Source organism: Spermophilus citellus, assembly GCF_964194105.1.
Source record: "Spermophilus citellus genome assembly, chromosome: 16".
Taxonomy (NCBI): Eukaryota; Metazoa; Chordata; class Mammalia; order Rodentia; family Sciuridae; genus Spermophilus; species Spermophilus citellus.
The window spans coordinates 26,413,917-26,441,295 of record NC_138196.1 but is presented as its reverse complement, the minus strand read 5'-3'; the positions used below and the strand labels follow the sequence as shown (position 1 = coordinate 26,441,295).

Sequence of the window (27,379 nt, the reverse complement as noted above, 5' to 3'; positions counted from 1 at the left end):
TTTGACTAACACCACCTCCCATTAGACCACCTCTCAGGACCACCATGCTAGGGATCAAGTTTCCAACACATGAACCTTTGGAGGAACACACTCAAGCCATATCAAAACCTTAGCATCTCTCAAACCCTCCATCTTTTCCTCAATCTTATTTTTGAAGCATTTCAAAGTTGAAAACATTAGTACAATTTCCCCCAAATACTTCAGTATGCATATGTCACATGCATGTGTATGGAGGCTAAAGGTCACCTCTGCCCATCTTAGTTCTTAGTTGATATACCTATTATACAAGACAAACTAACAAGAGAAGTATGAAGTTTATTAGTGTGGATAGTATACTCAATGACTTAGAACTCTGGCTTATGCTGGGAATTTTATCACAGTATTTGTTTTTGTGGTGCTGGCAACTGACACTGTTTTTATAATTTATGTATTCCCTTTTTGACCATATATTAAGTTTCCTACAAAGAATGTGGGGGGTTTTGTTGTTGTTGTTGTTGTCGTCGTTTTGTTTGGCGGTGCTAGGGATGAGACCCATTCAAGTTAAGCACTCTACCAACTGAGCTATATCCCCAGCCCCATGTGTTTTCTTTTTTGAGGCAAGGTCTGGCTATGTTGCCCATGTTAGCCTCAACTTAGTGATTCTCCTGCTTTGGACTGTGCCCAGCTTATTTTCACTTGAAGGGACAAAGACCTGAGGCAACTTTTGCTTCCTTTGAAAAACTCACTAACATGACAACAAAAAGATGTTAAGCCAGGTATGGTGGCACACACCTGTAATTCCAGCAACTCTGTGGTTGAAGTAAGTTCTCATCATTCTTTTTAGAATGTGCATGGATTTTTTTAATCACCCAAAGACAATTCCTTAAACAATTTAATCGAATGTGCCTTCTGATCATACTGCAGAAGAAGGACCAAAAGTTTGAGGCCAGCCTCAGCTATTTAAGCAAGGCCCTAATCAACTTAACAAGATAAAATAAAATTTTAAAGAGGCTGGGATATGTAGCTCAGTGATAAAGCACCCCTGGGTTTAATCCCCAGTACCAAAAAAAAGATGTTAAAAGGTCCAAGCCCACAAGAATACAAGGAAGAAGAGAACAGAAACTGAGGGCTGGGGTTGTGGCTCAGTGATACAGCACTTGCCTAGCATGCATGGGGCACTGGGTTTAATCCCCGGCACCACATAAAAATAAAACAAAATAAAATAAAGGTATTGTGTCCATCTACAACTAAAAAAATATTAAAAAAAAACCAGAAACTAAAACTACAAAGGCAAAAAAAAAAAAAAAAACTTGGAGGATAACATGGAAAAGTGGCAAAGACTTATCAGACTCATGAAAATAGAACCCAAATTAGCCATAGGTAAATGCTATACACTAAAATGATTACATGCAAAATCTTCAGAATACCAAGGAATTGGAAGCATCTCTGAAAATGAGTACAGGTAAAGAGGGAGCTAAACCAAAGACAAATAGTTAGAGAAAGTCCATTTAAAATGCAGTATCCCAGAAACCCCTTAACTATTTCTGTAAGACTGCTTCTCCTGATTCTCAGAAAAGATCTGAGATTTATTGGAAAAAGGAAAACAGAGGTCTCTATAAAGGAGACTATACAGGAGACATTTAAAAGCCTGACTATATTTGGGTTTGCTCTTTCATAGTCCCCTATATTTCTCCTTTAGAAGACTTACCACAGTCTTTAATTTAAAGATGGACACAATACCTTTATTTTATTTATTTTTATGTGGTACTGAGGATCGAACCTATTGCCTTGACATGCTAGGCAAACACTCTACCGCTGAGCTATAACCACAGCTCAGCAATCTTACATAACAATTATGCAGTTTTTACTTAAATATTGTTCTTCTCTACTACACTGTTAGGCTCATGAAGGCAGGGATATGTTTGTTCAGTTACTAGTGTATTTTTAGTACCTTATAGAGTCATTTGCAAAAAATAGTTAAGTAGACTGGCACAGTGGTGCACACCTGTAACCTCAGTGACTCAGGAGGCTGAGGCAGGAGGATTGTAAGTTGAAAGCCAGCTTCAGCAATTATGAAAGCCCTGTCTCAAAATAAAAAATTTTAAAATGGGTTGGGGCTCAGTGGCTAAGCACCCCTGAGTTCAATCCCCAGTATAAAAAATTTTTTTTGCAGTAGATATTTTTGAATGAATGGATATATATATATATATATCCTAAGTAGCTGAATAGCTGAGATTACAAGTGTGCATCACTATGTCTGACCCAATTTCACTCCTTAACTCTAGGATCTATTCTTTCTTATCTGTTCTCCATACTGCCACGAATTACCTTTGCCTCCTATACTTCCAGTTTCACCTTCTGCAGTTCACTTCAGATTCCCAAGGAAAAACATCTTTGAGAAATCTCCAGTGTTCCTTATTACCTGTGGATTAAAATATAAACACCACATTCTGGTTACAACCAAGGCTTTCCAGTACTCTATCTCTTATTACCCCCTTTCAGCTGCCTACTGTCCACTCAATCTACACTACACTGCTTACTATTTCCAATTCCTGCTGGCTCATTTCCTCATCCTTTAAATTATCATTCTCTTTGGCTTGCTTGTCTCCTTTTTTTCAGCCTCAGTTTTTTATATTCGAATACTAGTGATGTGAAGATTACCAGGCTAATTAACTCAAGCTGATTCTTAAAATTTTCTGAAGTGATTTCTGGGTACAATAAAAATAGGCTCACATCTGGGCTTGGTGGTGCATGTCTGTAATCACAGCAATTTAGGAGGCTGAGGCTGGAGGATCACAAGTTCTAGGCCAGCCTCAGCAAATTAGTGAGACTTTAAGCAACTTGGTCAGACCCCATCTCAAAATTAAAAATTTACAAGGGCTGGGGATCCAGCTCAGAGGTAAAGTGACCCTAGGTTCAATGCCCAGTACCAAAAATTAAAAATAAATGTTTGGAGATGAACCTCAGTGTTACAATGCCCCTGGGTTCAATCCCCAGTTCAGCAAAACAAAACAAAACAGCCTCCCGATTTCATGAAGAAACTGACTCTTAGGTTAAGGGGCTAAGAGTACCTGTGATGGGATGTGAATCTAAATTTCTCTGACTCAGAATCTATTCCTAAATACTTCAGTATATCTCTTATGAACAGTAATATTCTCTCATGTAACTACAGTACAGTTATCAAACTCAGTTTTGTTTGTTTGTTTTTTCTTTTAGTACCAGCTAGTGAACTCAGGGACATTTAAACCTGAGTCACATCCCCAGCCCTTTTTAATGTTTTTTTTTTTTTTTAAGAGACAAGGTCTTGGGCTGGGATTGTGGCTCAGTGGTGGAGCACTTGCCTAGCATGCACAAGGCACTGGGTTCGATCCTCAGCACCACATAAATGTAAAATGGAGATGTTGTATCCACCTAAAACTTAATAATAAATATTTAAAAAGAGAGAGAGAGAGAGAGAGAGAGAGAGAGACAAGGTCTTACTAAGTTGCTGAGGCTGGCTTTGAACTCATGATCCTCCTGCCTTAGCCTCCGTAATCCTGGGGATCACAGGCGTGTGTCACCGCACCCCCGTGAACTCAGGAGGTTTCAACATTGATACAGCACCCTTTTATGTTATTATATACCATATTCATATTTCACCAATTGCCCTTTATACCAAATCTCTCCCAATGGAAAATCCCATCCAAGATCAATCCTTGCCTTTATTTCTATTTCTTCGATTTTTAAAATCTGGAATTATTCCTTAATCTTGCTTTGTTTTCAGAACATTAATCATTTTTAAAGAGTGCTGAAGAATAATGGATAACTGTAAAATTCCTCTCAAATTGGGTTTTTGAAATGTTGCCTCATGATTAGATTCAAGTTGTGGACTTTTAAATTTTACTCCCCAGTAATGGAGGCTGCACTCAGGATCTCATAAAATAGGCAACTGCTTTCAATCAGCGAGCTCCATCCCCACCCCTTTTTATTTTATTTTAAAATTTATTCTTTTGTGTGGTACTATGGATTGAACCCAGGGCCTCAAGCATGCTAGATAACTGCTATACCACTGAGCCCTTCTTAAATTTTTTATTTTTTGTCACTGAATTGCCCAGACTGGCTTTGAACTTGTGATCCTCCTGCCACAACTTCCCAAAGTCACTGGAATTACAGGCCTGTGCCACTTCAACTGGCAGATAGATTATGGAATTTTTAGGAAAATTACTACATAATTTTTTTTTTTTTTTTTTTTTTTGTGGTGCTGGGGTGTGAACCCAGGGCCTTGTGCATGGGAGGCAAGCACTCTACAACTGAGCTATATCCCCAGTCCCAAATGTATACTTTTATTGAAGCACATTATGAGGCATACAATGATAACTCATTTTTAGCAAAATTGAATTTTAACCATTTGGACAATTGTGGTGTGGTGCCTGCCTGTTTTGTTTTTGGTGTTACTGTGAATTGAAACAAGGGCCTCACACATACTAGGCAAGCACTCTACTACTGAGCTGTATCCCCAGCCCCCCGTAAAGTTGCCTTTTTTCTCTTTGTGACCAACAATCAATTTGTAGGGGTATATTCTGAAATTATATAATATTTTCCCTACCAAACTCTCACCTCATGGTACCACAGAGCCACGTCCTCAAGTCCTTTTTGAGACAGGGTCCCTCCAAGCTGCCAAGGGTGACTTAACTTTCTATCCTCCTGCCTCAACTTTCCTAACAGGCATGCCCCAACTTCCTTCTACATTTGTTCTTTTTTTTTTTTTTTTTGTACCAGGGATTGAATTCAGGGACACTTATTCACTGAGCCACATCCCTAGACCTTTTTGTATTTTTTATTTAGAGACAGGGCCTTGCTGAGTTGCTTAGTGCCTTACTTTTTGCTAATGCTGGCTTTGAACTCACAATCCTCCTCTTTTAGCCTCCTGAGCCTCTGGGATTACAGGTGCCTCTGGGATTACAGGCGTGTGCCACCCTCAGGCCATTCTACATTTTTTTTTTTTTAATGTGATAAAGTTTTCCCTTTTCTCCAGGTTTTGTTGTTGTTGTTGGTTTTGGTACTGGGGATTGAATCCAGGACATTTGCCATTGAGTTATGTCTTTATTTATTTGGTACTGGAGATTGAAAATAGGGGTGCTTTACCACTGAACTATCTCCCCAGCCCTTTCTATTGAGACAGTGTCGCGCAAAGTTGCCAAGGCTGACCTTGAATTTACTGGGATTACAGGAGTGCGCTCTATATTTCTTTTTATTTTTATTTATTTTTTTAAGAGAGAGTGAGAGAGGAGAGAGAGAGAGAGAGAATTTTTAATATTTATTTTTTAGTTCTCGGCGGACACAACATCTTTGTTGGTATGTGGTGCTGAGGATCGAACCCGGGCCGCACACATGCCAGGCGAGCGCGCTACCGCTTGAGCCACATCCCCAGCCCTATATTACTTTTTAATTAGGGGGAAAAATGCTTAAAAATTTGGCATCATTGTAATGGGGTGCAGTTGATTCCCAATTCCCCTATTATCTTGGCCTAGGTGTTTGAACCTCAGACCTTCATTTTTTTGCCGCCAGAGCTGTCAGCCTTGACCTGTATAGTGTCCTTATGGGCGACTGGTCTGGATCTTGGCTTATTATGACACAAATTCAACCCTGGTTACAACTCTTTGGGGCAGTTAGTACTTCCAAATATTCCAAAAGAATACCCCAGTCTCTATAGCTTGGGAGATATTGTGTCTTCCATCTTGATTCCATCTTTATTCTTCCGTGGAAGAACATTGTTACTATGATTCTTTTTTTTTTTTTTTTTTTTTAAAGAGAGAGTGAGAGAGAGAGGGGGACAGAGAGAGAGAATTTTAATATTTATTTATTTTTTCTTAGTTCTCGGCGGACACAACATCTTCGTTTGTATGTGGTGCTGAGGATCGAACCCGGGCCGCACGCACGCTAGGCGAGCGCGCTACCGCTTGAGCCACATCCCCAGCCCTGTTACTATGATTCAATCCATTATTTCAAGTTTCTTAAATTAAATGTGTTTAAGAATCACTTGAAGGGGCTGGGGATGTGGCTCAAGCGGTAGCGCGCTCGCCGTCACTGCAGGGGGACCGAGAGGCTGCCCCGGACGCGGCGGCGAGCCCCAACTCCCAGCGCCTGCCCCTCCTCCGCCCGCTCCCGCGCCGCGGCGGGCTGCTTAGTCACGATGAGGCTGCGCTTGCCGGCGGCCCAAGCCCCCTCCCCCCGGGGCCCGCCTCTGGGTTGCTTTCCCTCCCCGTGCCACTTCCGTGTGGATGGCCCTGCTGCCCCGCACGCTGAGCGCCAGCGCGGGGCAGAGCTGGCTGCGGGCGGCGTGCGCCTTCCACGGCTTCCCGCTGCCTCCGCCCGGGCCCGCCGGCGCCCTGCGCACCCTCTCCCAAGCTATGGCGTGTAAGCAGGAGCCTCAGCTGCAGTGTCCGCCGCCCGCTGCGGTGGCCTGCTACGACTACCTGGTGATCGGGGGCGGCTCCGGCGGGCTGGCCAGCGCGCGCCGCGCAGCCGAACTCGGCGCCAGGGCCGCGGTGGTGGAGAGCCACAAACTGGGCGGCACTTGCGTGAGTATCGCGGCCTTTTGGGCGCTGCTCCTAGCGCCTTGGGCTTGCAGCGTTGTATTCGCTACTCCTCTTAGTCCTAGCACCTACCGGAGCAAACTGTGACCTTGCTTACTGGGAACCCCTTTGTCCCGGCCCGGAGGGCGGCCCCCAGCGCCGCGCTTTCGCACACTGTTTCTAAGGCCAGACCCTAGCAGGTGGAGATAAGTGTAAAGGAGCTTCTCTGCGGCCCCTAATGCTGGGTCAGCGCGTGCTTCCGCACAGGTGCAATATTAACGAAACTCGTAGCTTATTAAATTGAATATAACTTATTTGCATCCTCCCTCCTCCAGGTGGGAGAGTATTGCGTTCCATGCTTACGCACCTGAAAGGATTCATGAAACCCAAGACTGCATCTGGGAAAATTGAAAGTGGCCTGTGGAGGCGGGTAACCTCAGGAATGTTGATCCTTTCCCATCTGTTTCAAGGGCATAATGATTTATAGCAGCAGTTTAACCTTGGTTGCACATTCAAATCACCTAAGGAGTTCAGAGTTCTGCGTGGATTCCCATCCCAGGACTTGTAGCTTAATTGTTCTGAAGTGTAGCCTCGGTTTGGGGAGTTTCAGAAGCTCTGCAGGCCATTTGAGTTTTAGCCAATGCCGAGAACTACAGACTACCTTGATAAAAGGCTTTGAAGTCATTGATAGGTGATCTCTCAGATTTTTGTTCTTGTTTATTTGGGGTTTTGGGGTAGATTTAAACCCCCCACCCCAGTGGTTGTATATTCCTTTTTTTTTTTTTTACACAATACCTTAATTTTATTTATTTTTTTTAATGTGGGATTGAGGATCTAACCCAGGGCCTTGCACGTGCTAGGCGAGTGCTCTACCGCTGAGCCATAACCCCCGCCCCCGTGGTTGTAAATTCTGAGATTGAAAACCTACTTGTAAATTTTGAACGTGAGTTTTGTACCCATGCTATTAGTATGACCTTTTTTTAATCAAAATATTTGGGTGAGGTACTTGCTTTTGACTTTTAAAATGATGAATCCAAGACTAAGTTGGGATTTGGGAATAGTTCTCTAAATTCCTTTTAAGACTGATGTTTAAATTATACTAAATTGGAAATTCCTTAGGGGCAGGGACGGGTTCCTGTGTTTGCATACCTTTCATTATCTTAACAAAGTACCTTGCTCAATAACCATTTGTGAAATGAATGGAACTAGTGGTGAGTAGCTATGAAAGGCTGACTGTATTGTTAAGTGCTCAAGTTCAAAGTGAAAAAGGGGATTAGGAGAAAGGAAAAATCTCGGTTAATTATTGCCATGCACTTTGACACTTTAGTGCAGAAAGACCAGAACTCTGTCTGTGGAGAAGGCCGATTGAGGGATGTCACTTGAAGTTCCCCAGTTTTCATTTCAACTAGTAATAGTACTTGATCCCTCTCACCTAATCTCTCTCACCTTATGACATTTTTCTGTTTTCCTTCTTCCTTGTTTATATCCGTATCATTGTGTCATGTGCTGTCATTGCTGGTTCTTCTGGTATTAATCAAGAAGGGGCTGACCCATTTTTAGATTTGTTAGGAATGTGATTACACTGAGAGATAACCACTTTGGAGGAAAGCAAAGGACCATCAGCCTTTTATTTTCTGCCTTGTTGAATGCCTGACCTTGCTCAACTCATCCTCCTATAGCAGCTTATATTTCCATCTGACGGTTGACATCTTTGGGAAGTCATCTAGTTAGTAATTTTTAATGATGTTACATTAGGGCTTTTTTTTTTCTTTTTTTTTTTTTTTTTGGTAATGGGGATTGAACTCAGGGGCATTTAACCGCTGAGTCACATCCCCAGCTCTATTTTGTATTTTATTTAGAGACAGTGTCTCACTGAGTTGTTCAGATCCTCAATTTTGCTGAGGCTGACTTTGAACTCGTGATCCTCCTGCTTCAGCCTCCTGAGCCACAGGCATTACAGGTGTGTGCCACCATGCCTGACTAGAGCTTTTCTCAGACTAACTTTTGGTTTTGAATTACAAGGAAGGGTGTAGGTGGTAGTGAATATTTGAGAAGGTAGAACCAATAGGTAGATATGGGTTTAGTTTCCTTCAAGCATTACAGTTATGTGGGCTATACACAGTTACAGTGATTTCCAATCAGGTGTAGGGAGAATTGAGGTTTTCTGTTCATGTATTTGTTCATGTATTCATTTCTTGGATTGATGAAGACAAAGAAAAAAGATAGATATAAGACAAAGATCCCTTCAGGGAATTTACCGTATGGTGGGGAACACTAAATATAGACAGTCAACTGCAAAGTGGGGTGGCCTTGTCTTAACTGCTGCAAGTTATAACCAATTAAAGTAGTTAAGAAAGGAGATGGAATTCTCACTTCTGCCTGGGAAGATTTCTGGAAGGAGACAGTATCTTTCTGAAGATTCAAGAATGAATATTATTCTTGGACTTGGAAGGGTCTGGGGCAAAGACATATAGCAGGGTATGTTGTGTAATTGAATTTGGAGCAAATGCTGTCTTTTATTCTAATAGATCCAAGAGATGGGAGCTGATGGATAGGTATTAATTTTTAAAAGGTGGATTTTCTGGGAGTAGTCAACGGTGAAAGGGTTTGAACAAGAGAGTGGCACAAATGGTCTTGTGGTAAATGATATTATTAAGAAATATCCCAGATAGAAGTTTTTTAAGATTGATTCTCCAGCTAGTTCCTTCCTAAGTAAAATTCATTACTATAATTTTAAAGCTTGGTAAATTTTTATTTTTAAATTGTTTTTACGATGCTAGGGATTAAACACAGGTCCTTGGCTCTACCACTAAGCAACACCCCCCACCCCCAAGCAGTGGTTATTTCTATTTATCAGAATTGTTTGTTTCTTTTTTATTCTTGATCATTCATTTAGCCAACATTTTTTGTTTTTTAATGGTACTGGGGATTGAACCCACAGATAATTTCCCATTGAACTACATCCTCAGTCCTTCTTATTTTTTATTTTGAGACAGGGTCTCTCGCTTAAGTTGCTGAGGGCCTTGCAGTGTTGCTGAGGCTGGTCAAAGTTGAAATCCTCCTGCCTCAGCCTCCTAAGTCACTGGGTTATAGGTGTGCACCATCACACCCAAGAACAATATTTTAATAAAACATAGGAAGCATATAATACAAGTAAAGATAGGTGTTTGAATACATCTAGCTTTATGAAACACCATACCCCCTATTTTTGCTTCATTAAAGATTGTATTTACATATACCCTAATTGAAATGTGAGAGGTATTGTTTTGTCCAACATCTTCATTTTGCTAAGGAACAGATATAAACTAAAATGTGGTTGAAAATAAAAATTAGTTTTGTCACCAGAGAGGGTACTTGACAGATGTTGCAGAAAAGAATTTCAAGATGTGTCAGAGGCACAAGTAGAGATTTATTTAAGACTTTCTCTAGCAGTGATTATTTCTATTTAGCCCAAGTACAGATTTATTTATTTTGGAAGCAAATTTACATTCAAGGGAGAATGCAGCCTATCTCAAGAGTAGAATGCACTTTTTGGGGTCTCAGATGTGTTTTTTTTTTTTTTTTTTTTTTTTTTTTTTTTTTTTTGTGCTGGGGATTGAACCCGGGCCTTGTGCATGTGAGGCAAACTGAGCCATATCCTCAGCCCCTTCAGAAGCTTTGAAAGGAAACTTTGTGAGGGGTAGGTATGGGAAGATAGGTGGAAATGCCATCAGGCTGGTCATTATAAGACAGTTCATGGTGATCAGTCAGTGCTCAGGATCTTTGATGTTGGCTCCATTAAATTGTCTAAAAATACATGTGTTAGTACATTGCACAGGACCATTTTCATTTTTTAAAAAATTTTATATTTTATTTAGAAACAGGGTCTCACTGAGTTGCCTAGGGACTTACTAAATTGCCAAGTCTGGCTTTTTTGAACTCACTATCCTCCTGTCTCAGCCTTCTGTGCTGTTGGGATTGCTGGTATGTGCCATTATGCCTGGCTACATTTTTTTTTTTTTTTTTGAGACAGGGTCTCGCTAAGTTGTTTAGGACCTTGATAAGTTGCTGAGGCTGGCTTCAAACTTAGGATCCTCCTGCGCCTCAGCCTCTGGAGTGGCTGGGATTACAGGTGTATGCCACTACACCTGGCTGTCCTTATTTTTCTGGATCAAGCAAAAAGTGTGGTTGTTATGGGTATAGTGGCACACACATGTAATCTTAGCAGTTTTGGGAGACTGAGATAGGGGGAATGCAAGTTCAAGTCCAGCCTGGGTAATTTAGCAAGATCCCATGTTAAAAAATTAAAAGGGCTGAGGATGTGTAGCTCAGTGGTAGAACACCCCTGGATTCAATTCCCAGTACCCCCCCAACACACACACTCATATACACACAAAATGTGGCTGGCGGGGCACAGTGGCACACACCTGTAATCCAAGCAACTCAGGAGACTGAGTCAGGAGGATCACAAATTTGAGGCAAGCCTCAGCAATTTAGCAAGACCTCAGCAACTTAGACCCTGGTTCAAAAAACAATCCCCCCATCCTCCCAAAAAAGAGTATGGTTATATGTATTAGGATACATGTTAAATATGGGAAACTGAAAGATATCATCTTTTTTTTTTTTCCTAGAATTCCACTACCAATTAACTTATTTTTGAGGACAGGAAAAAAATATGTGAGATGATCTATGAATTCAGTTTTCTTTTCTTTTTCTTTTTTTTTTGAAGGAGAGAGAATTTTTATTTATTTTTTTAGTTCTCGGTGGACACAACATCCTTGTTTGTATGCGGTGCTGAGGATCGAACCTGGGCCTCACGCATGCCAGGCAAGCGCGCTACCGCTTGAGCCACATCCCCAGCCCCTGAATTCAGTTTTCAAGTTTCCAAAAAGTGAAACCTAATGCTTTTCTTGTGATCACATGAAGACCAAAGAGCAATGCAGAGCTTGCCCAAAGGTGAAGTAGAACCTCTGGGAGCTTGTCTTTGAGGCTGTTCTCTGCCCACGCAGACTTTGGGAGAGTCAGCTTGGGGAAAAGCCCTCTCTGATTTATTGCTCCTTTGCTGCAGGGCCATGGGAGCACATGCTTCTGTATTCTTGCTAAGTATACTGATTTTGAGATAAAGAATAGCTGGATTCCTGTAGGACGGCCAGTAGTTCTCATCTGTGAGAGTAAGGGTTGATGGCACAGAGCCTTCTGATCACTAAGTTGTTGTGAACTGCGCTGTGCAACTCCTACTAGAGAAGACTACAGAATGGGGGTGGGGGCATCAAAGAGGGCTGAGAAATGAGCTGCTTATTGGATTATGGTTCATTTAGGCTGTAAGCAATTCCTTAGCAATATGCAAGGCATAATTGAACTTGAAGGTGGTAGTGTCTACTTTGTTATTGTGACATCTCCCCTCCATAAGGCTGAATATACATTTCTAAATGTAACTTCCTAAAAGGACCTCAGTTTATTTATTTTTATTTCTTTGGTACTAGGGATTGAATCCAGAGGAACTTTGCCACTGAGCCACATCTCCAGCCCTTTTTTGTATTTTATTTAGAGACAGGGTCTCACTGAGTTGCTTAGGGCCTCACCAAATTGCTGAGGTTGGCTTTGAACTCACAGTCCTCCTGCCTCAGCCTCCCTAGCCACTGGGATTACAGGCATGTGCGACCACACCCACCCCTTTTTGAGATAGGGTCTATCTAAGTTGCTTAGGCCTTGCTCAATTGCTGAGGCTGGCCTCAAACTTGCAGTCATCCTTCTTCACTGTGCCCTGCTAGACCTCAGTTTAAAGTAATGCTGTCCGTCAGTTCCTTCAGGATTGACAGGTGTCCCTTAAAATCTGGGTTTAGAATTCCATAAGTGGAATCCAGCTGTATTCATAAGTGTTAAGTAAAGGAGTGATCATAAAGGGTGGAGAAGTTGGAGTAGGCAACACCTATTGTTAAACTTTGGCTGATTTACCGTACTGTTTACTTTTTTGCACAGATTTAGTGAAATATTTCTTTGCAGTCTGCCTCACAACCCTCTTAAAACTCTGCAGGTCCAGAAAAAGAAAGATTACCTCTGAATCTCTCAATGTCTATGTCTTTTATCAAACATGTTTGGAAAAGAGTGAAATTGAAGAAATGATATGGAAATACTAGTAACTGTTTTCATTCAGAAGTGGATCCAGTCATCATTATTTTTCTTTCTTTCTTTCTTTTCTTTTTTTTTTTTTTTTTTGATGGTAGTGGGAACTGCACCCATTAGTGCTCTACCTTAGCCCTTATTTATTTATTTATGTTTTGTTCTTTTTGGTACCAGAGATGGACTACAGGGGCTCTTAACAACTGAGTCACATACCCAGCCCTTTTTTTAACTTTGAGACAGGTAAAGTGCTTAGGATTTTGCTAAATTGGCTGAGGCTGACTATACTTGTGATCCTCCTGCCTCAGCCTCCTGAATTGCAGGCATTATAGGTGTGCACCACTGTGCCTAGCTCCAGTCAGTCACTATTAATAACCATTTATTCACCATTTATTGCAACATAAGACATTAATTAGGATGTGGGATCCCAGATTCTTTTTTGGGAGATGGGGGGCAGGAGATAACAGGACAGATATCATTATAGTGGGTATCAGACATTCCAGAAGAGTTTGATTTCACCAATTTCTTTCTGGGTCCTCCTGGATGCCCCAGAGTTGCAGTCCTTTTAAATTTGATGATTCCTGGGAGGTTCAGTTTAATATCATGTTTTGCTAGTGAATGACGTATTGAGCAAAACCAATTTTAGCTCCTACCTTTGTTAATGAATCAGTTCATTTTCCATCTTTTTTTTTTTTTTTTTTTTTTTTTTTTAAATCATTGCTGGGGATTGAACCCAGGGCCTCATACTACGGAAATGCTCTACCACTGAGCCATATCCCCAGCCCAGCTAGGGATCATCCCTTTTGATCACCAGTATATCCCAAGCCCTTAGAACATTCTTGCACATAATAGGTACTCAATATGTAGTTGTAGAAAAAAATGAGTTGATGGATCATTCGTACTTTGCTTCATAATTGATAACTGGTCCTTCTTTTTAGGTACTGGGGGTTGAACCCAGGAGCACTTTATCATTGAGCTATATCCCAACCCTTCTTTTTTTTTTTTTTTTTTTTTTTTTTTAGTTTGAGACAAGGTCTTTATAAGTTGCTGAGGCTGGTCTCAAATCCATGAGCCTCCTGTTTCAGCCTCCCTGGTTGCTGAGATTACAGGTGTGCATCACTGCAATGAGCAATTTTCTAATAGTAGCCTGCAACTAGATTTTAGGTTGTAAAGAAGGAAGACAGGAGAAAACTAGAGGCAACTCTGGTGAGGTTTGGAAAATAGAAAGCAGGAAGGAAATTCACTTCTGATCACAGGAAACATGTGTGGCAGGTGTGATTATAAATTAATTTATTATTCTTTGCACCAGAGTGAGCGATGTGAAAATTTCCCTATCTAGGCAAAATTGAAGGTCAGCATGCCAGCCTAGGAAAGAGAGTGAATTCCCTGAATTTTGCTACTTGTGCATGTTCTATTCCTACTTGGAAGGTCTGTGTCCTCACTGGGATTCAGTGCTGGTGTGTTCATTGCACAGAAGGATTCTGGGATCTTCCTATAGCTTTTTGTTGGTTAATGCCTGGTGAATGGAGGTTTCATGAGGTGCTATATGCCTGGGGAGGGGGTTTATCAGCTTTGTGCACCGCTGGGAAGCCAGGGCCCTGAAAACCCAGTTCCCCAGTCTGGGAGGTAAACTCCTGGCAAAAGTTGGTCTGTATCAGATAGGGAGAACTCTTTATTGCCTCTCTTCCATATGTCTTGTGTGCAATGTGGGAAGTCAGCAGGCTGCAACAAGTATAATTCAGTTTCATTGTCATCATCAGATATATCATAAATTAGAGATCAATGCTTTACATAATCTCTAAACTCAAAACTTTTGTAATATAAGTGTTGCCATTCCCATTTTATGGAATAGGAAGCCACTCAGATTTAGAAACTTATCTACCTACAGTCATTGAGTGGGAGAGCTCAGAATCAGACTACCTGATGAATTCAAGGCCTTGCTTTCTGACAACCTCATGCACACATCAACTAGAGAAGGGGGAAAGGAATAGGGAGGCGCTTTGGGAAGGAATGAACATGACTGGACATAGCTCTTTATCCTGGCTTCCCTGCTGTGAAGGTAATTAAATGTGCTTTTCAGGGTTGGGGATATAGCTTAGTTGGTTGCCTTGCATCATCACACAACCCTGGGTTCAATCCCCAGCACCTCAAAAGAAAAATACATTTCAGCCAGGCACAGTGGTACATGCCTGTAATCCCAGCGGCTTGGGAGGTTGAGGCAGGAGGATCTGGAGTTTAAGCCAGTCTCACAACTGCAAGGCACTAAGCAACTTCGTGAAACCCTGTCTTTAAATTTTTAAAAAAGTACAAAATAGGGTTTGGGATGTGGCTCAGTGGTTGAGTGCCCCAGGGTTCAATCCCCAGTACCTACCCCTACAAAAAACATGCTTTTCATTTCTTTAAGTTAAAGAGGCAGCTTATGTCCTGTTGCCATGGGAGTTTAACTTGGTCTCTAAAGCCAGCAGAAACCCTATTTCCAGAAGTTGCCAAAGTAGGACCAGTGGCATTTCATGGTCTTGGCCTTCCTTTCAGCCATATCCCCAGGCCTTGAAGTGTGCCAAGCTGGAGCACAGATTGTGTGACCCAGCAAGGTCATGGTTTTCCACCACCCTTTTCAGATTTCTGACCCAGTGCTCTGTGGTTTCAGGGAATGGAGTGATTCTTCTGCTGACCCTGGAGTTAGTATCTTGGGTAAGCTCAGGGTCTTTCTGGTGAGAACTGTAGACTACAGGGGAGCAGTGCTTTTCCATGCATAATGCCTGGCAGAAGTGGGTGCTTTATCCAAACTTTGAAATGAATGAGTGGCTAAAAGTTAAAAAGCATTTAGAGGGCTGGGGCTGGGGCTCAGCGGTAGCGTACTTGCCTGGCATGTGTGAAGCACTGTGTTTGGTTCTCATCACTGCATATAAATAAATAAAGGTCTATCAACAACTAAAAAAAAAAAAATAATAATAATTTTAAAAAATTAGAAACCAAAAAGGCAAAAACTTCTAAAACAATAAATCTGTCATCTAGTCAGCCATCTAAGTCAGGCCATCTTGACCCTTAGAAGAAGCATATTACAAACTTTAAAAAAAATTGCTTTAAGCAAGGCAGAAACTGATGATAGGTCAGAGTATTTAAGAATATCTTAGTAGTTTAGTACTCTGTGACTCCTTGAATTGCCTTTTTATTTTATTTTTTTTCCTTTTAATACTGGGGAACAGAACCCTCCTGGAGTGCTCTACCACTGAGTGACATTCCCAGCCTATTTTATCTGTTACTGGGGTTTGAACCCAGAGGGGTTTGATCACTGAACCACATCCCCAGCCCCTTTTTCTTTTCTTTTCTTTTTTGTGGTGCTGGGGATTGAACCCAGGGACTTGTGCATGTGCATCCCCAGCCCTGCATCTTTTTATTTTAAAACAGGCTTTCACTAAGTTGCTTATGGCCTTGCTAAGTGGCTGAAGCTGGCCTTGAACTTACAGTCCTCCTGCCTTAGCTTCCTGATTACTTTTTGAGACAGGGTCTTGCTAAGTTGCCTAGACTGATCTTGAACTTTTGATCCTTTTGCCTCAGCTTCCCAAATTGCTGTGATTATAGGTATGCACTACCACACCGTGCCTTGATTGCTTTTATGAAGATTCCTGGGAAGCTGGAGAAGGGCAAGTAGTGTGCATTTCTTTAGTATACCAAAATCATCTCTGCTTTGGGGGAAACTGGTTTTGGAGTCTGTTCAAGACTTTGGTGTATGTAAGCTATTACCGCCACCGCTCTTCCTCTTTCTGTAAGTGGCCTGAGGTGATCTGTGAAAATGGTCTGATACTCTCTTTGACCTGGAAAACGCCACAAAATCATGCAAATCAAAAGGTTCAAATCTTGGAATTCACTTTAAGAACACCGGTGAAACTGTGCAGGCCATCAAGGGTGTGCATATCCAAAAAAACCACCAAGTATTTGAAAGATGTCACTTTAAAGAAACAATGTGTTCCATTCTGGCATTATAATGGAGGAGTTGAGAGATGTGTCCCAGCCAAACAGTGGGGCTAGACACAGGAATGGTGGCCCAAAAAGAGTGCTGAATTTTTGCTGCACTTGCTTAAAAATGCAGAGAGTAGTGCTGAACTAAAGGGTTTAGATGTAGATTCTCTGGTCATTGAACATATCCAGATGAACATAGCACCGCAGATGCACCACCATACTTATAGAGCTCATGGTTGGATTAACCCATACATGAGTTCCCCCTGCTACATTGAGATGATACTCACTGAAAAGGAACAAATTGTTCCTAAACCAGAAGAGTAGTTTGCACAGAATACAAAGATATCCCAGAAGAAACAAAAACTTATGGCACAGAAGTAAATTCAGCATAAAATACATGCAAATAAAAGTAAACCAAAAACTGCAGGGCATAAAGGTATGGATCAAAGGTCCAGGGAGTACTTTGTCCACCAAATGAACTAGGAAAGTTAAGTCTGATGATGAAATCACCCCTGTTAAGGAATTGGGATTATTTTTCCCAAAGGGTTTCAGCTGCCTTTCTCTGCTGTTAGCATTTAAGAAAGTCCTGTCATCCTCCTTAAGAATGGCTCATTCTGTTTGTCCCCATAAATTGTCAGTTACTTGGAGGATGAGAAATAGCATATCCTCAGCTTAGTCAGATGGGTGTATAGTCATAAATGGTGCTAACTGCTAATATAAAATATTTTCTGAATAGCATGTCTGCATGTTGGTATGGGTCTTGATTCTTTAGTAGGTTTGAATTCTGCATTCTTCTCTAGTCACATGATTTCCTGCCTTTGTTGCTTTTTTAATATGACCTCTCATATCCCTTTGGGTGGGGAGGCCAAATAATGGTAGGAGACCATATAGAAGCATAACTCACTCATTTATAATTTTACATCATATATTAATGAATAATGGAATTATAATAGATTTGTACCAAATATGCTGATAGCAAATAGAATTTGGAATAGAAGAATGGATTACTTTTCAAAAAGACTACTTCTTTCAAAAGTAAGAGATCTTAATGAGATTTGGGTGCTGTCTTTGAATCTAACATGTCATAACAATTGCCCTGGTGCATACAGTGTGGTTCAGCCTTCACAACAGAAGCATACCTGGAAAGCTTTTGTTACAAGAGCTGGGCCTGTATCCTTGGAGCATACAGAAAGCCAATGTAGTTCCTTATGACCATCATCATTATATCAGCACCTGATATAATTTATCTAGAAAGTATTCATTTTCATATTAAAAATTATATAATGAACAAGAGGGAACAAAGAATCACTTAACCTAAATACTACTTCCCAAATAAAATTATTTTGGTTTATTTATCTAAAATAATTATGCAAACCCACTTCAATCTAATGTATGAAATATAATATGTCAAGAGCTTTGTAATGTTGTGAACAACCAATAAAAAAAATAATTATGCAAGTAATGAATGACTATTTACTATTATAAAAAGCATACAGAGTGAAATATGGAATTTTTCTTCCTTCCTAGAGATAGCCCCATTGACTGCTTGGAATGTAGCCAAACTGTGTTTGTACATATATACAGTCATTTATGCTCAATACCAATATGTTTTGAGGAATGTGTTATTTAGTTTCATCACTGTGTAGATATCATAGAGTGTACTTATACAAACTAAGATGGCAATAATATCACTAGGATATAAGAGACACTAGTGTATACACAGTTGCTGGGCTGGTGGTGCAGGCCTGTAATCCCAGCGATTTGGGAGGCTGAGGAGGATTGCAAATTCAAAGCCAGCCTCAGCAAAAGCGAGGCGCTAAACAACTCAAACCCTATCTCTAAAATACAAAATTAGGGCTAAGGATGTGGCTCAGTGGTCAAGTGCTCCCGAGTTCAATTCCTGGTTACCCACCCACCCCCCAAAAAAAAGACAAAACACCGTTACATGATGTGTGGCTATATGTACATATAATTATAAATACAAATTATGCCATGGAACAGCTATTGTTTTCTTTCTTTTGGCCACATTATATTATAGAGTAGTCCCCCATCATCCACAGTTGAGTTACTCATAGTCAACAAGAAAGGATAAGTACAATACAGGAGATATTTTGAGAGTAAGAGAAAGACCACATTCACATAACTTTTATCACACTATCAAAATTGTTCTATTTTATTATCAGTTGTTTTCTTATTGTGGCCAATTTATAAATTAAAACTTTATCTTATGTATAAGGAAAAACAGCATATATGGGGTTTGTTTGGTACCAGCCACAGTTTGAGGTATTCTGTAGGTCTTGGAATGTGCCCACTACTGATAGGGGGAGCTACTGTGTCTTAGAATTCAGTATTCCATAACAGTATGTAGAAATCTACTTTATCATTTTGAACGACTGCAGAGTATTCCGTAGGCTCGGTGTATGGTAATTTATTTACTACTTCTCTTCTGATGGATAGTTAACTCTTCCCAGTTATACATTATGACTATGCTTCAGGGAACATCCTTATACATTTATCTTTTGGGGCACATGAACAAAATATGTTACCATTTCTCTAGGTTACATTCCCCAAAATAGAATATCTGGACCAAATGTGATGTGCTTGCTAACATTAGTTATAGTCAATCTTTTATATTTCTTGGGGAGTGTGGTACCAGGGATTGAACTCAGGGGCATTTGACCACTGAACCATATCCCCAGCCCTATTTTATATTTTATTTAGAGACAGGGTCTCACTGAATTGCTTAGCTCCTTGCCATTGCTGAGGCTGGCTTTAACTCATGATCCTCCTTACTCAGCCTCTAGAGCCACTGGGATTACAGGCATGTGCCTCAGTGCCCAGCAATCTTACATTTTTACCAATCTGATGAGAAATATCATTTGGGTTATTTCCACCCTATTTCCCAACACTGGGGATTGAATCCAGGGCTTTCCAGTCAGTACTCATAAGGTTAAAGGTTATGTGAAATACACATCAGATAGTCAGTCTATACGGAATTTATAATTTGTCCTTCAAAAAAGTGAGATCAGCAATAGTTTTCCTTTTACAAGCAGCTCCTCCCCTAGGGTACACAGAGTAGTTAATCATTTAGTTAAGCCCATATTTCTAACTTAAGGCCTTGTAATCAAAGTCCTAATTAGCTCAGTTTAAAAAAATTTAGGAAGTAATCAAAAGAAAATTAACTGATATGCACAAAAATGTGTGTATAAGGATGAACACTGCATCTTGTTTATAAAGATCCTTGTGCTGGGTGTGGTGTTCAGGCCTGAAATCCCAGCTATTTTGAAGACTGGGGCAGGATGATTGAAAGTTTGAGGCCAGCCTCAGCGACTTAGCAAGACCCTGTCTCAAAAAGGACTGGGGAAGGGCTGGGGTTGTGGCTTAGTGGTAAAGCGCAAGACTTGCGCGTGTGAGGCACTGGGTTCGATCCTCAGCACCACATAAAAATAAATAAAGGTATTGTATCCATTTACAATTAAAAAAATATTAAAAAAAAAAAAAGGACTGGGGATGTAGCTCAGTGGTAAAGCACCCTTGGATTCATTCAGTCTCCAGTACCTAAAAATATAAAGATCCTTCTGAGGCATTTTTCTTTCTTTTTTTAGTACTAGGTATTGAACCCAGGGGTACTTTACCACTAAGCTATATCCCCATACTTTTTATTTTGAGATGGGGTCTTCTAAGTTGCTGAGGCTGGCCTTGAACTTGAGATCCTTCTACCTCAGCCTCCTGAGTCACGGGAGTTACAGGTATGTGCCACTAAACCCATCTAGAAGATATTTTTCTGTAGCCTCCTTATCTAAATAGTTACCTTCCTAAATATCTGGTGGATGAACTCTTAGAACTGTTTTCCTTTGTGTGTTGATTATTAGAATACTAACAATCAAGGCTTCATAGTAGGGATGAATCTCATTATTTTGGCCCTAAGGAATAAAATGTCATTTTCTACTTGTGGTTTTAGCAGAGGCCATTTTAGGTGTTTTATCCATATACTCCAGAGTAAGATTTCCAGAAATCCTCTAAGATAGCTGCTCAAATGATCTGATTGATGTTTTTTCCTTTCTTGCTGACCCCTTCTCTTGAGAAAATGCTAAGTAAAGATTTTCTACTTCATCACATGAGGAAAATAATATTCTTATCTTTTCCTACTCTATGATAGAAAAAAGGAAGTAGCCGTACAATCTAGTGACTTAGAACTCAAGGAAAAAATTATTTGGAAAAACAAGAGACCCAGAACAGCCAAAGCAGTCCTTAGAAAGAAGAGTGAAGCAGGAAGCATCACAATACCAGATCTTAGTCTATACTACAAACCTTACAGTAACAAAAATGGCATGGTATTCGCACCAAAATAGACATGTAGACCAATGGTACAAAATAGAAGACACAGAGGCAAATCCACATAAATACAGATATCTCAAACTAGACAAATGAGCCGAAAACATACATTGGAGAAAAGATAGCCTCTTCAACAAATGATGCTGGGAGAACTGGAAATCCATATGCAACAAAATGAAACTAATCCCTCTCTCTCATCATGCACAAAAATTAAACTCGAAGTGGATCAAGGACCTAGGAATTAGACCAGAGACCCTGCACCTAATAGAGAAAAAGTAGGCTGAAATCTTCATCACGTCAGATTAGGCCCCGACTTCCTTAACAAAACTCCTAAAGTGAAGAAATAAAATCAGGAATTAATAAATGAGATGGATTCAAACTAAAAAGTTTCTTCTCAGCAAAGGAAACAATCAATGAGATGAAAAGAGAGCCTACATTTTGGGAGCAAATTTTTACCACATCCACATCAGATAGAACACTAATCTCCAGGAAATATAAAGAACTCAAAAAACTTAACACCGAAAACCCCCAAACAACCCAATCAATAAATGGGCTAAGGAGCTAAGCACACTTGGAAGAAGATATACAATCGATCAACAACAACATCTCTAGCAATTAGAGAAATGCAAATCTCACGCCAGTCAGAATGGCAGTTATCAAGAATACAAACAACAATAAGTGTTGGTGAGGATGTGGGGGGAAAGGCACACTCTCACACATTGCTGGTGACACTGCAAATTGGTGCAATCAATCTGGAAAGCAGTATGGAGATTCCTTAGAAAACTTGGAATGGAACCCCATTTGACCCAGCTATCCTACTCCTTGGTCTATTACCCAAAGGACTTAAAATCAGCATACTATAGTAACACAGTCACATCAATGTTTATAGCAGCTTAATTCACAGTAGCTAAACTGTGGAAGAAACCTAGATGCCCTTCAATAGATGAATGGCTAAAGAAACTGTGTTATATATACACAATGGAATATTACTCAGCATTAAGAAAGAATAAAATTATGGCATTTGCAGGTAAATGGATGGAGTTGGAGCATATCATGCTAAGTGAAGTAAGCCAATCCCCAAAATCCAAAGGCCAAATGTTTTCTCTGGAAAGTGAATGCTGATCCATATGGGGGAGGGCATGGAAAAAAATGGAGGAACTTTGGACAAAGGGGAGGGGAGTAAGGAGAGAGGGTATGGGGCAGGAAAGATGTTGTAATGCGATGGACATTATTACCCTAGGTACATGTATGACTGTACATATATGGTGGGACACTACATTGTCTATAATCAGAGAAATGAAAGTTGTACTGCAGTTGTGTACAATGAATCAAAATACACTCTACTGTCATATATACCTAATTTAAATAAAGAAAAAGAACTCAAGAAAGTCTTATTTGATGTTTACAGTTCCTTTCTTGCAGGTGCATTTAATGGTTTGAGTTTCATTTTCTTAAAGTATGTTTCTTTTTTCCCCCTTAGGTGAATGTTGGATGTGTACCCAAAAAGGTAAAAATTCTTTTCTTCCTTCTATACTCCTTTTTCATGCTTGGTAAATCATGATCAGAACAAGGACATTCTCAAATATATCATTTAAAATTATTTCTGTGAAACGTAACTGAGAAACCAACTAAAAGTGGCTTAAAAAAAATACCATGTTCATGATTTTTTGGTCCTGATATCTGTGGTGTAGTTTTCATTGAACTCATTTCTCTGTTTCACATAGAGGAAAAATTGCATCTTTTATTCCCAAAGTTGCCTCTTGCTTATGGTTGCAAATAATTTTATGATACATTTGAATGCACAGTTGTCCCTCAATATTAATGCAGGATTGGTTCTAGGACCCCTGAGTGTACCAAAATCCATGGGTGCACTAGCCCCTTATATTAAAATGGTGTAGTATTTGCGTATCCTCTATAAACCACTCTTCTGTATACTTTTTTTTTTTTTTTTTTTTGGTACCAGAGATTGAACCCAGGGGCCCTTAACCACTGAGCCACATCCCCAGCCCATTTTTTAAATTTTATTTTGAGATGAGGTCTCACTAAGTTGCTGAGAACTTGCTTTGAACTTACAGTCCTCCTGCTTGAGCCTCCCAAGTCACTGGGATTGCAGGTGTGTGCCAGCATGCCTGGCTCCCTCTGTATACTTTTAATCGTCTCTAGATTATAATACCTAATAAAGTGTAAATGCTTTGTTAATAGTTGTTAAAATTTTCTTGTCATTATTCCCTAAAAAAATGACAAGAAAATTCTGTAAATTTCAGTACAGACACAATTTTCTTTTAATATTTTCCATCTTTGGTTGTTTGAGTCCACAGATGTGTAACTTCTGGATACAGAGGGCCAGCTATTTGTTTATTGGGTACCAGGGATTGAATCCAGGGCAATTAGCTACTGACCCATATTCCCAACCCTTTTTTTTTTTTTAACTTTTTAAATTTGAGACAGGGTCTCACTAAGTTGCTTAGGGCCTTGCTGAGTTGCTGAGACTGGCTTTGAACTTGCAATCCTCCTGCTTTAGCTTCCTGAGCCACTGGGATTGTAGGTATGAGCCATCATGCCTGGCCTGGGCTTCAACTTTAAATTGGCAGCTTTCTGATGTCTTGTAAGCAAATGTGGTATTCTCATCAGTGACATGCACTCTACTGAAATTTCATTTCAGAAAGGTTTTCTGAAATCCATTCCTTTGGTAAGGTAGGTTTTTAGGAAATTTGCTCTTTGGGACACTGTTTCCATTATTTTCTTTCCTTTTAATTGTAGATTTAAAATTTAAAAAAAAAATTATGGTAATAGACATCAAACCAATGGCCTGTGTATTCTAGGCAAGCACTCTACCACTGAGTTTCACCTCCAGCCCTTAATTCCAGACTTTGGAGTCTGTTCTACTTGGGGTCATGGATATATGAATTACATAAATTAAGTTATACAGTGATTTTATGTAATTTAAACCTAATTATGGCAATAAGTTCGGTGTTGACTAGTGCTACCTCATTATTTTTAAAAATACCACTGGGCAAATACTGCATAGGAATTTGAATTTGTAATGTCTTGTTCCCATATTTTATTTCACTTATCCCTTCTGATCATATCTGGTAGATTTTTGGTTTTTATTTCTGTTGGGCTCTACTGATTTCAGTGCTTTGCATTCTTGAGCATCAGTTGGTAGTTGCCTCTTATTTTGTAAAACAGCCTGAAGTCTAGAGTAACTTCCCTGTATCAGAAGGGCAGAGTGAATCAGCAGTGGAGGAGCAACCGGAGGTTGGTGGCCCCTACTGCTATGATTAGATCTGAATCAAAAGGCCTAAAGTGGTTCATACAGAGGCACCCTCTCCAGAAGGTGCATGATGCTATCACATAGTACATAATACAAACTGGAAGCAAAATATTTGTGGTGTTAGTGACTCTTTCATGTGCATTAAGATCAAGAATAAAGCAGATAAAATGGTTAATTCTATGTTACATGAATTTCACCTGAGTTTAAAAAAAAATCAAACAGTCCTTATTTTTATGAACATTGACAATCTTTTAAAAATATTTCTTTACTGATTGTATTTTGTGTGGTACTGGGGATTAAACCTGGGGGTGCTTTAGCATTGAACTTTGTCCCTAATGCACCACCCCCTTCTTAAAAATATTTTTTAGTTGTCAATGGACCTTTATTTTATTAATTTACATGGGGTGCTGAGAATCGAACCCAGGGCTTCACACAAGCTAGGCAAGTGTTCTACCGCTGAGCCACCACCCCAGTCCCCCTTACTTTTTATTTTTATTTTGAGACAGGGTTTCACTAAATTGTTGAGGCTGGCCTTAAACTTCATATCCTCCTGTCTCAGCCTCCTGAATCCCTGAGATTATAGTCATGTGTACCATGCCCAGTGCCCAGTTCTCATTTTAATCATATTAAGTGCAGAGGGACAAAGGTACAAAGAAGGCATTTTAGGCTGGCCAAAGATGTAGTCTAAAGCTTGTCTTGCAGAGAAAAATGGTAGTTTGTTATCTAGAGTTCTTGATGCCAATTTGAATCTCATTAAATTGATGTTCATTTGTCATAAAAGACCTTTACAAATGACTGACTGCATTCCACAGTAGGTGCAGTCAACATTTGTATTCCAGATGTGTGATTATGTACATCCTTCTAAGGGCATGTTTGTAGTTACTGACTACATAATAGAAATTTGTTCTCTTAGAATTTTTAGTCCTTGCTGGATGCGGTGGCGCATGCCTGTAATATTAGCGACTTGGGAGGATGCAGCAGAAGTATTGTAACTCAGAGCCAGCCTCAACATTTTAATGAGGCTCAAAGCAACTCAGCAAGACCTTTCTCAAAAAAGGCTGGGAATGTGGCTTAGTGGTTAAGAGCCCTTGGGTTCAATCATCAGTGCCCCCTGCCCAAAGCAAAAAAAAAAGGAACAACAAAAACTTTATTTCATAGCTTTTCTTCTGAATTACTATCCTGTAAAGTTACAGATACATTCCATTTCCTGGAATTGAATCAAAAGGACAAGGCGTACAGAAATCTAAAAAAAAAAACTTAAAATAGTAATATAGGGGGCTGGGGTTGTGGCTCAGCAGTAGAGTGCGCGCCTAGCACGTGTGAGACCCTGGGTTTGATCTTTAACACCACATAAAAATAAATAAATAAAGGTATTGTGTCCAACTACAATGAAAAACATAAATATAAAAAAATAGGAATATAGGCAATGATAAGTTTAAAAACTTTTTGAAAAAACTATTAGGCTTGTAATATTCTGCTTTCGTATTATTTATTTATTTATTTTATTTAAAGAGAGAGTGAGAGAGGAGAGAGAGAGAATTTTTAATATTTATTTTTTAGTTCTCGGCGGACACAACATCTTTGTTGGTATGTGGTGCTGAGGATCGAACCCGGGCCGCACGCATGCCAGGCGAGCGCGCTACCGCTTGAGCCACATCCCCAGCCCCTCGTATTATTTATTATAAACTCTATTACTTAACAATATTGGTTATATTGGTTATAATTTGCCCAATATTTCAGAAGCCTCACTGTCCAGTCCATCTGGTCATGCTTCTGAACTTTCATTTTTAGTGTGTTTTGTTTTGTTTTTAATTTCAAGGTTAGTTCTTACCTGCTGTCACATAGTTACCATTCATTCATGACATCTTTCTTTCTTCAGGACTCATGTACTACTATTTTGGGTACTTTTCTTTATAGGTAATGTGGAACACAGCTGTCCACTCTGAATTCATGCATGATCATGTTGATTATGGCTTTCAAAGCTGTGAGAGTAAATTCAATTGGCGGTAAGTATTAATGCTCAAAGGGTTCAATTTGCAAATGTAGATTTCTAGTAAATAAGCCTAAACTTGAGGAGATATTATTGTGGTAAAATATGTACAATGTAAAATTTACCATTAAGTACATTCCAGTGTTGTGCAGCCATGATCACTCTGCATTTCCAGTACGTTTCCACCATCCCAAATAGAATTCTTTACCCATTAAATGTAACTCCTCATTCCCCATGCCCTAACCACTGCTACCTCTAGTCTACTTTCTGTCTTTATGGCTGAACCTATGCTAGGTTCTTTATAGAATCATATAATGTATTTGCTTTTATGTCTGGTTTATTTTGCTTAGCATAACATTTTGAAGGTTTATTCATGTTTTAACCTGTATAAATAATTCATACTCTTTACTGTGCAGTAGTATCCCTTCTATATTTTATTCAGTTACCTGTCCATGGACTATTGGGTTATTTCTACTTTATGGCTGTTATGAATAATGCTGCTGCAAACGTTTGTGTACAAGTATCTGTTTGAGTCCCTGTTTTCAGTTCTTCTGGGTCTATACCTAGAAGTGGAATTGCTGGATGATATGGCAATTCTATATTTAACTTTTTAAGGAATCACCAAAAATTTTTTTTTGGTGGAGGAAGAGACTGTGGATTTATCCCAGGGGAACTTAACCACTGAGCTTAACCACATCTCCAGCCCTTTTTATTTTTTTTATTTTGAGATAGGTCCTAAGTTGCTTAGGGCCTCTCTTAATTGCTGAGGCTGACCTCAAGCTTGCAATTCTCCTGCCTCAGCTTCCTGAGCCACTGCGATTATAGGCGTGTGCTTTTGCATCTGGATTGCCATAAACTTTTGAAATCATTGAATTTTCACAAAGTTTTAGCAAATCTATTCGCTATTTATGTTTCAATAAACATTTTTGAGTGGCCACCATGTTCTATGTGCTATGCCAAAGCAACTATCCTTGATTATATGCAGAACGAAGCCCACATAAGTGGATGCCAACTGAGCGTTCTCCATGGAGTGGAGTAAGGATTCTCAACATAGAGGAAGGCAGGTGGTCACAGGGAAAGGACAGCTGTCTTCAGAGATATTTATTCACTTCATTTTTATTGACAGTCTATGATTTTCTGCTTACGGGTGTTGGGACAGCTCTCTGGCTACTGAAAGAGGAAAATCCT

At 39.9% G+C, this 27,379-nt stretch overlaps 3 protein-coding genes and 1 pseudogene across 6 annotated transcripts in view; 3 read left to right on the top strand and 1 right to left on the bottom strand.

Annotated features, from left to right (window-relative positions):
• Nucleotides 1-6,818, bottom strand: part of UBXN8 (UBX domain protein 8) — a 92,227-nt gene extending 85,409 nt beyond the window's left edge. The window contains exons 1-2 of one of the 3 annotated variants that reach the window (XM_081269455.1): nucleotides 6,435-6,818; nucleotides 2,308-2,401 (exon numbers count right to left, since the gene is read on the bottom strand). The gene's annotated coding sequence lies outside the window, so the exon portion shown is untranslated. Of the gene's footprint in view, nucleotides 1-2,307; nucleotides 2,402-4,575; nucleotides 4,700-6,434 lie in introns of those variants that run through there. The other 2 variants (XM_081269456.1, XM_081269454.1) reach the window with 2 other exon arrangements.
• The window catches only part of GSR (glutathione-disulfide reductase), a 48,850-nt gene continuing 27,618 nt past the window's right edge, over nucleotides 6,148-27,379 (top strand). The window contains exons 1-3 of the mRNA XM_081269635.1: nucleotides 6,148-6,539; nucleotides 22,408-22,434; nucleotides 26,119-26,207. Of these exons, the coding sequence (XP_081125761.1) occupies nucleotides 6,240-6,539; nucleotides 22,408-22,434; nucleotides 26,119-26,207 (416 nt within the window). The 5' untranslated portion in view covers nucleotides 6,148-6,239. The remainder of the gene's footprint in view (nucleotides 6,540-22,407; nucleotides 22,435-26,118; nucleotides 26,208-27,379) is intronic.
• Nucleotides 16,427-17,900, top strand: LOC308635034 (large ribosomal subunit protein uL22-like; annotated as a pseudogene). The gene has a single exon. The product of its transcript is annotated as a large ribosomal subunit protein uL22-like (transcript).
• Nucleotides 25,778-27,379, top strand: part of GTF2E2 (general transcription factor IIE subunit 2) — a 152,893-nt gene continuing 151,291 nt past the window's right edge. Inside the window, exon 1 of the mRNA XM_081269451.1 lies at nucleotides 25,778-25,870. The gene's annotated coding sequence lies outside the window, so the exon portion shown is untranslated. The remainder of the gene's footprint in view (nucleotides 25,871-27,379) is intronic.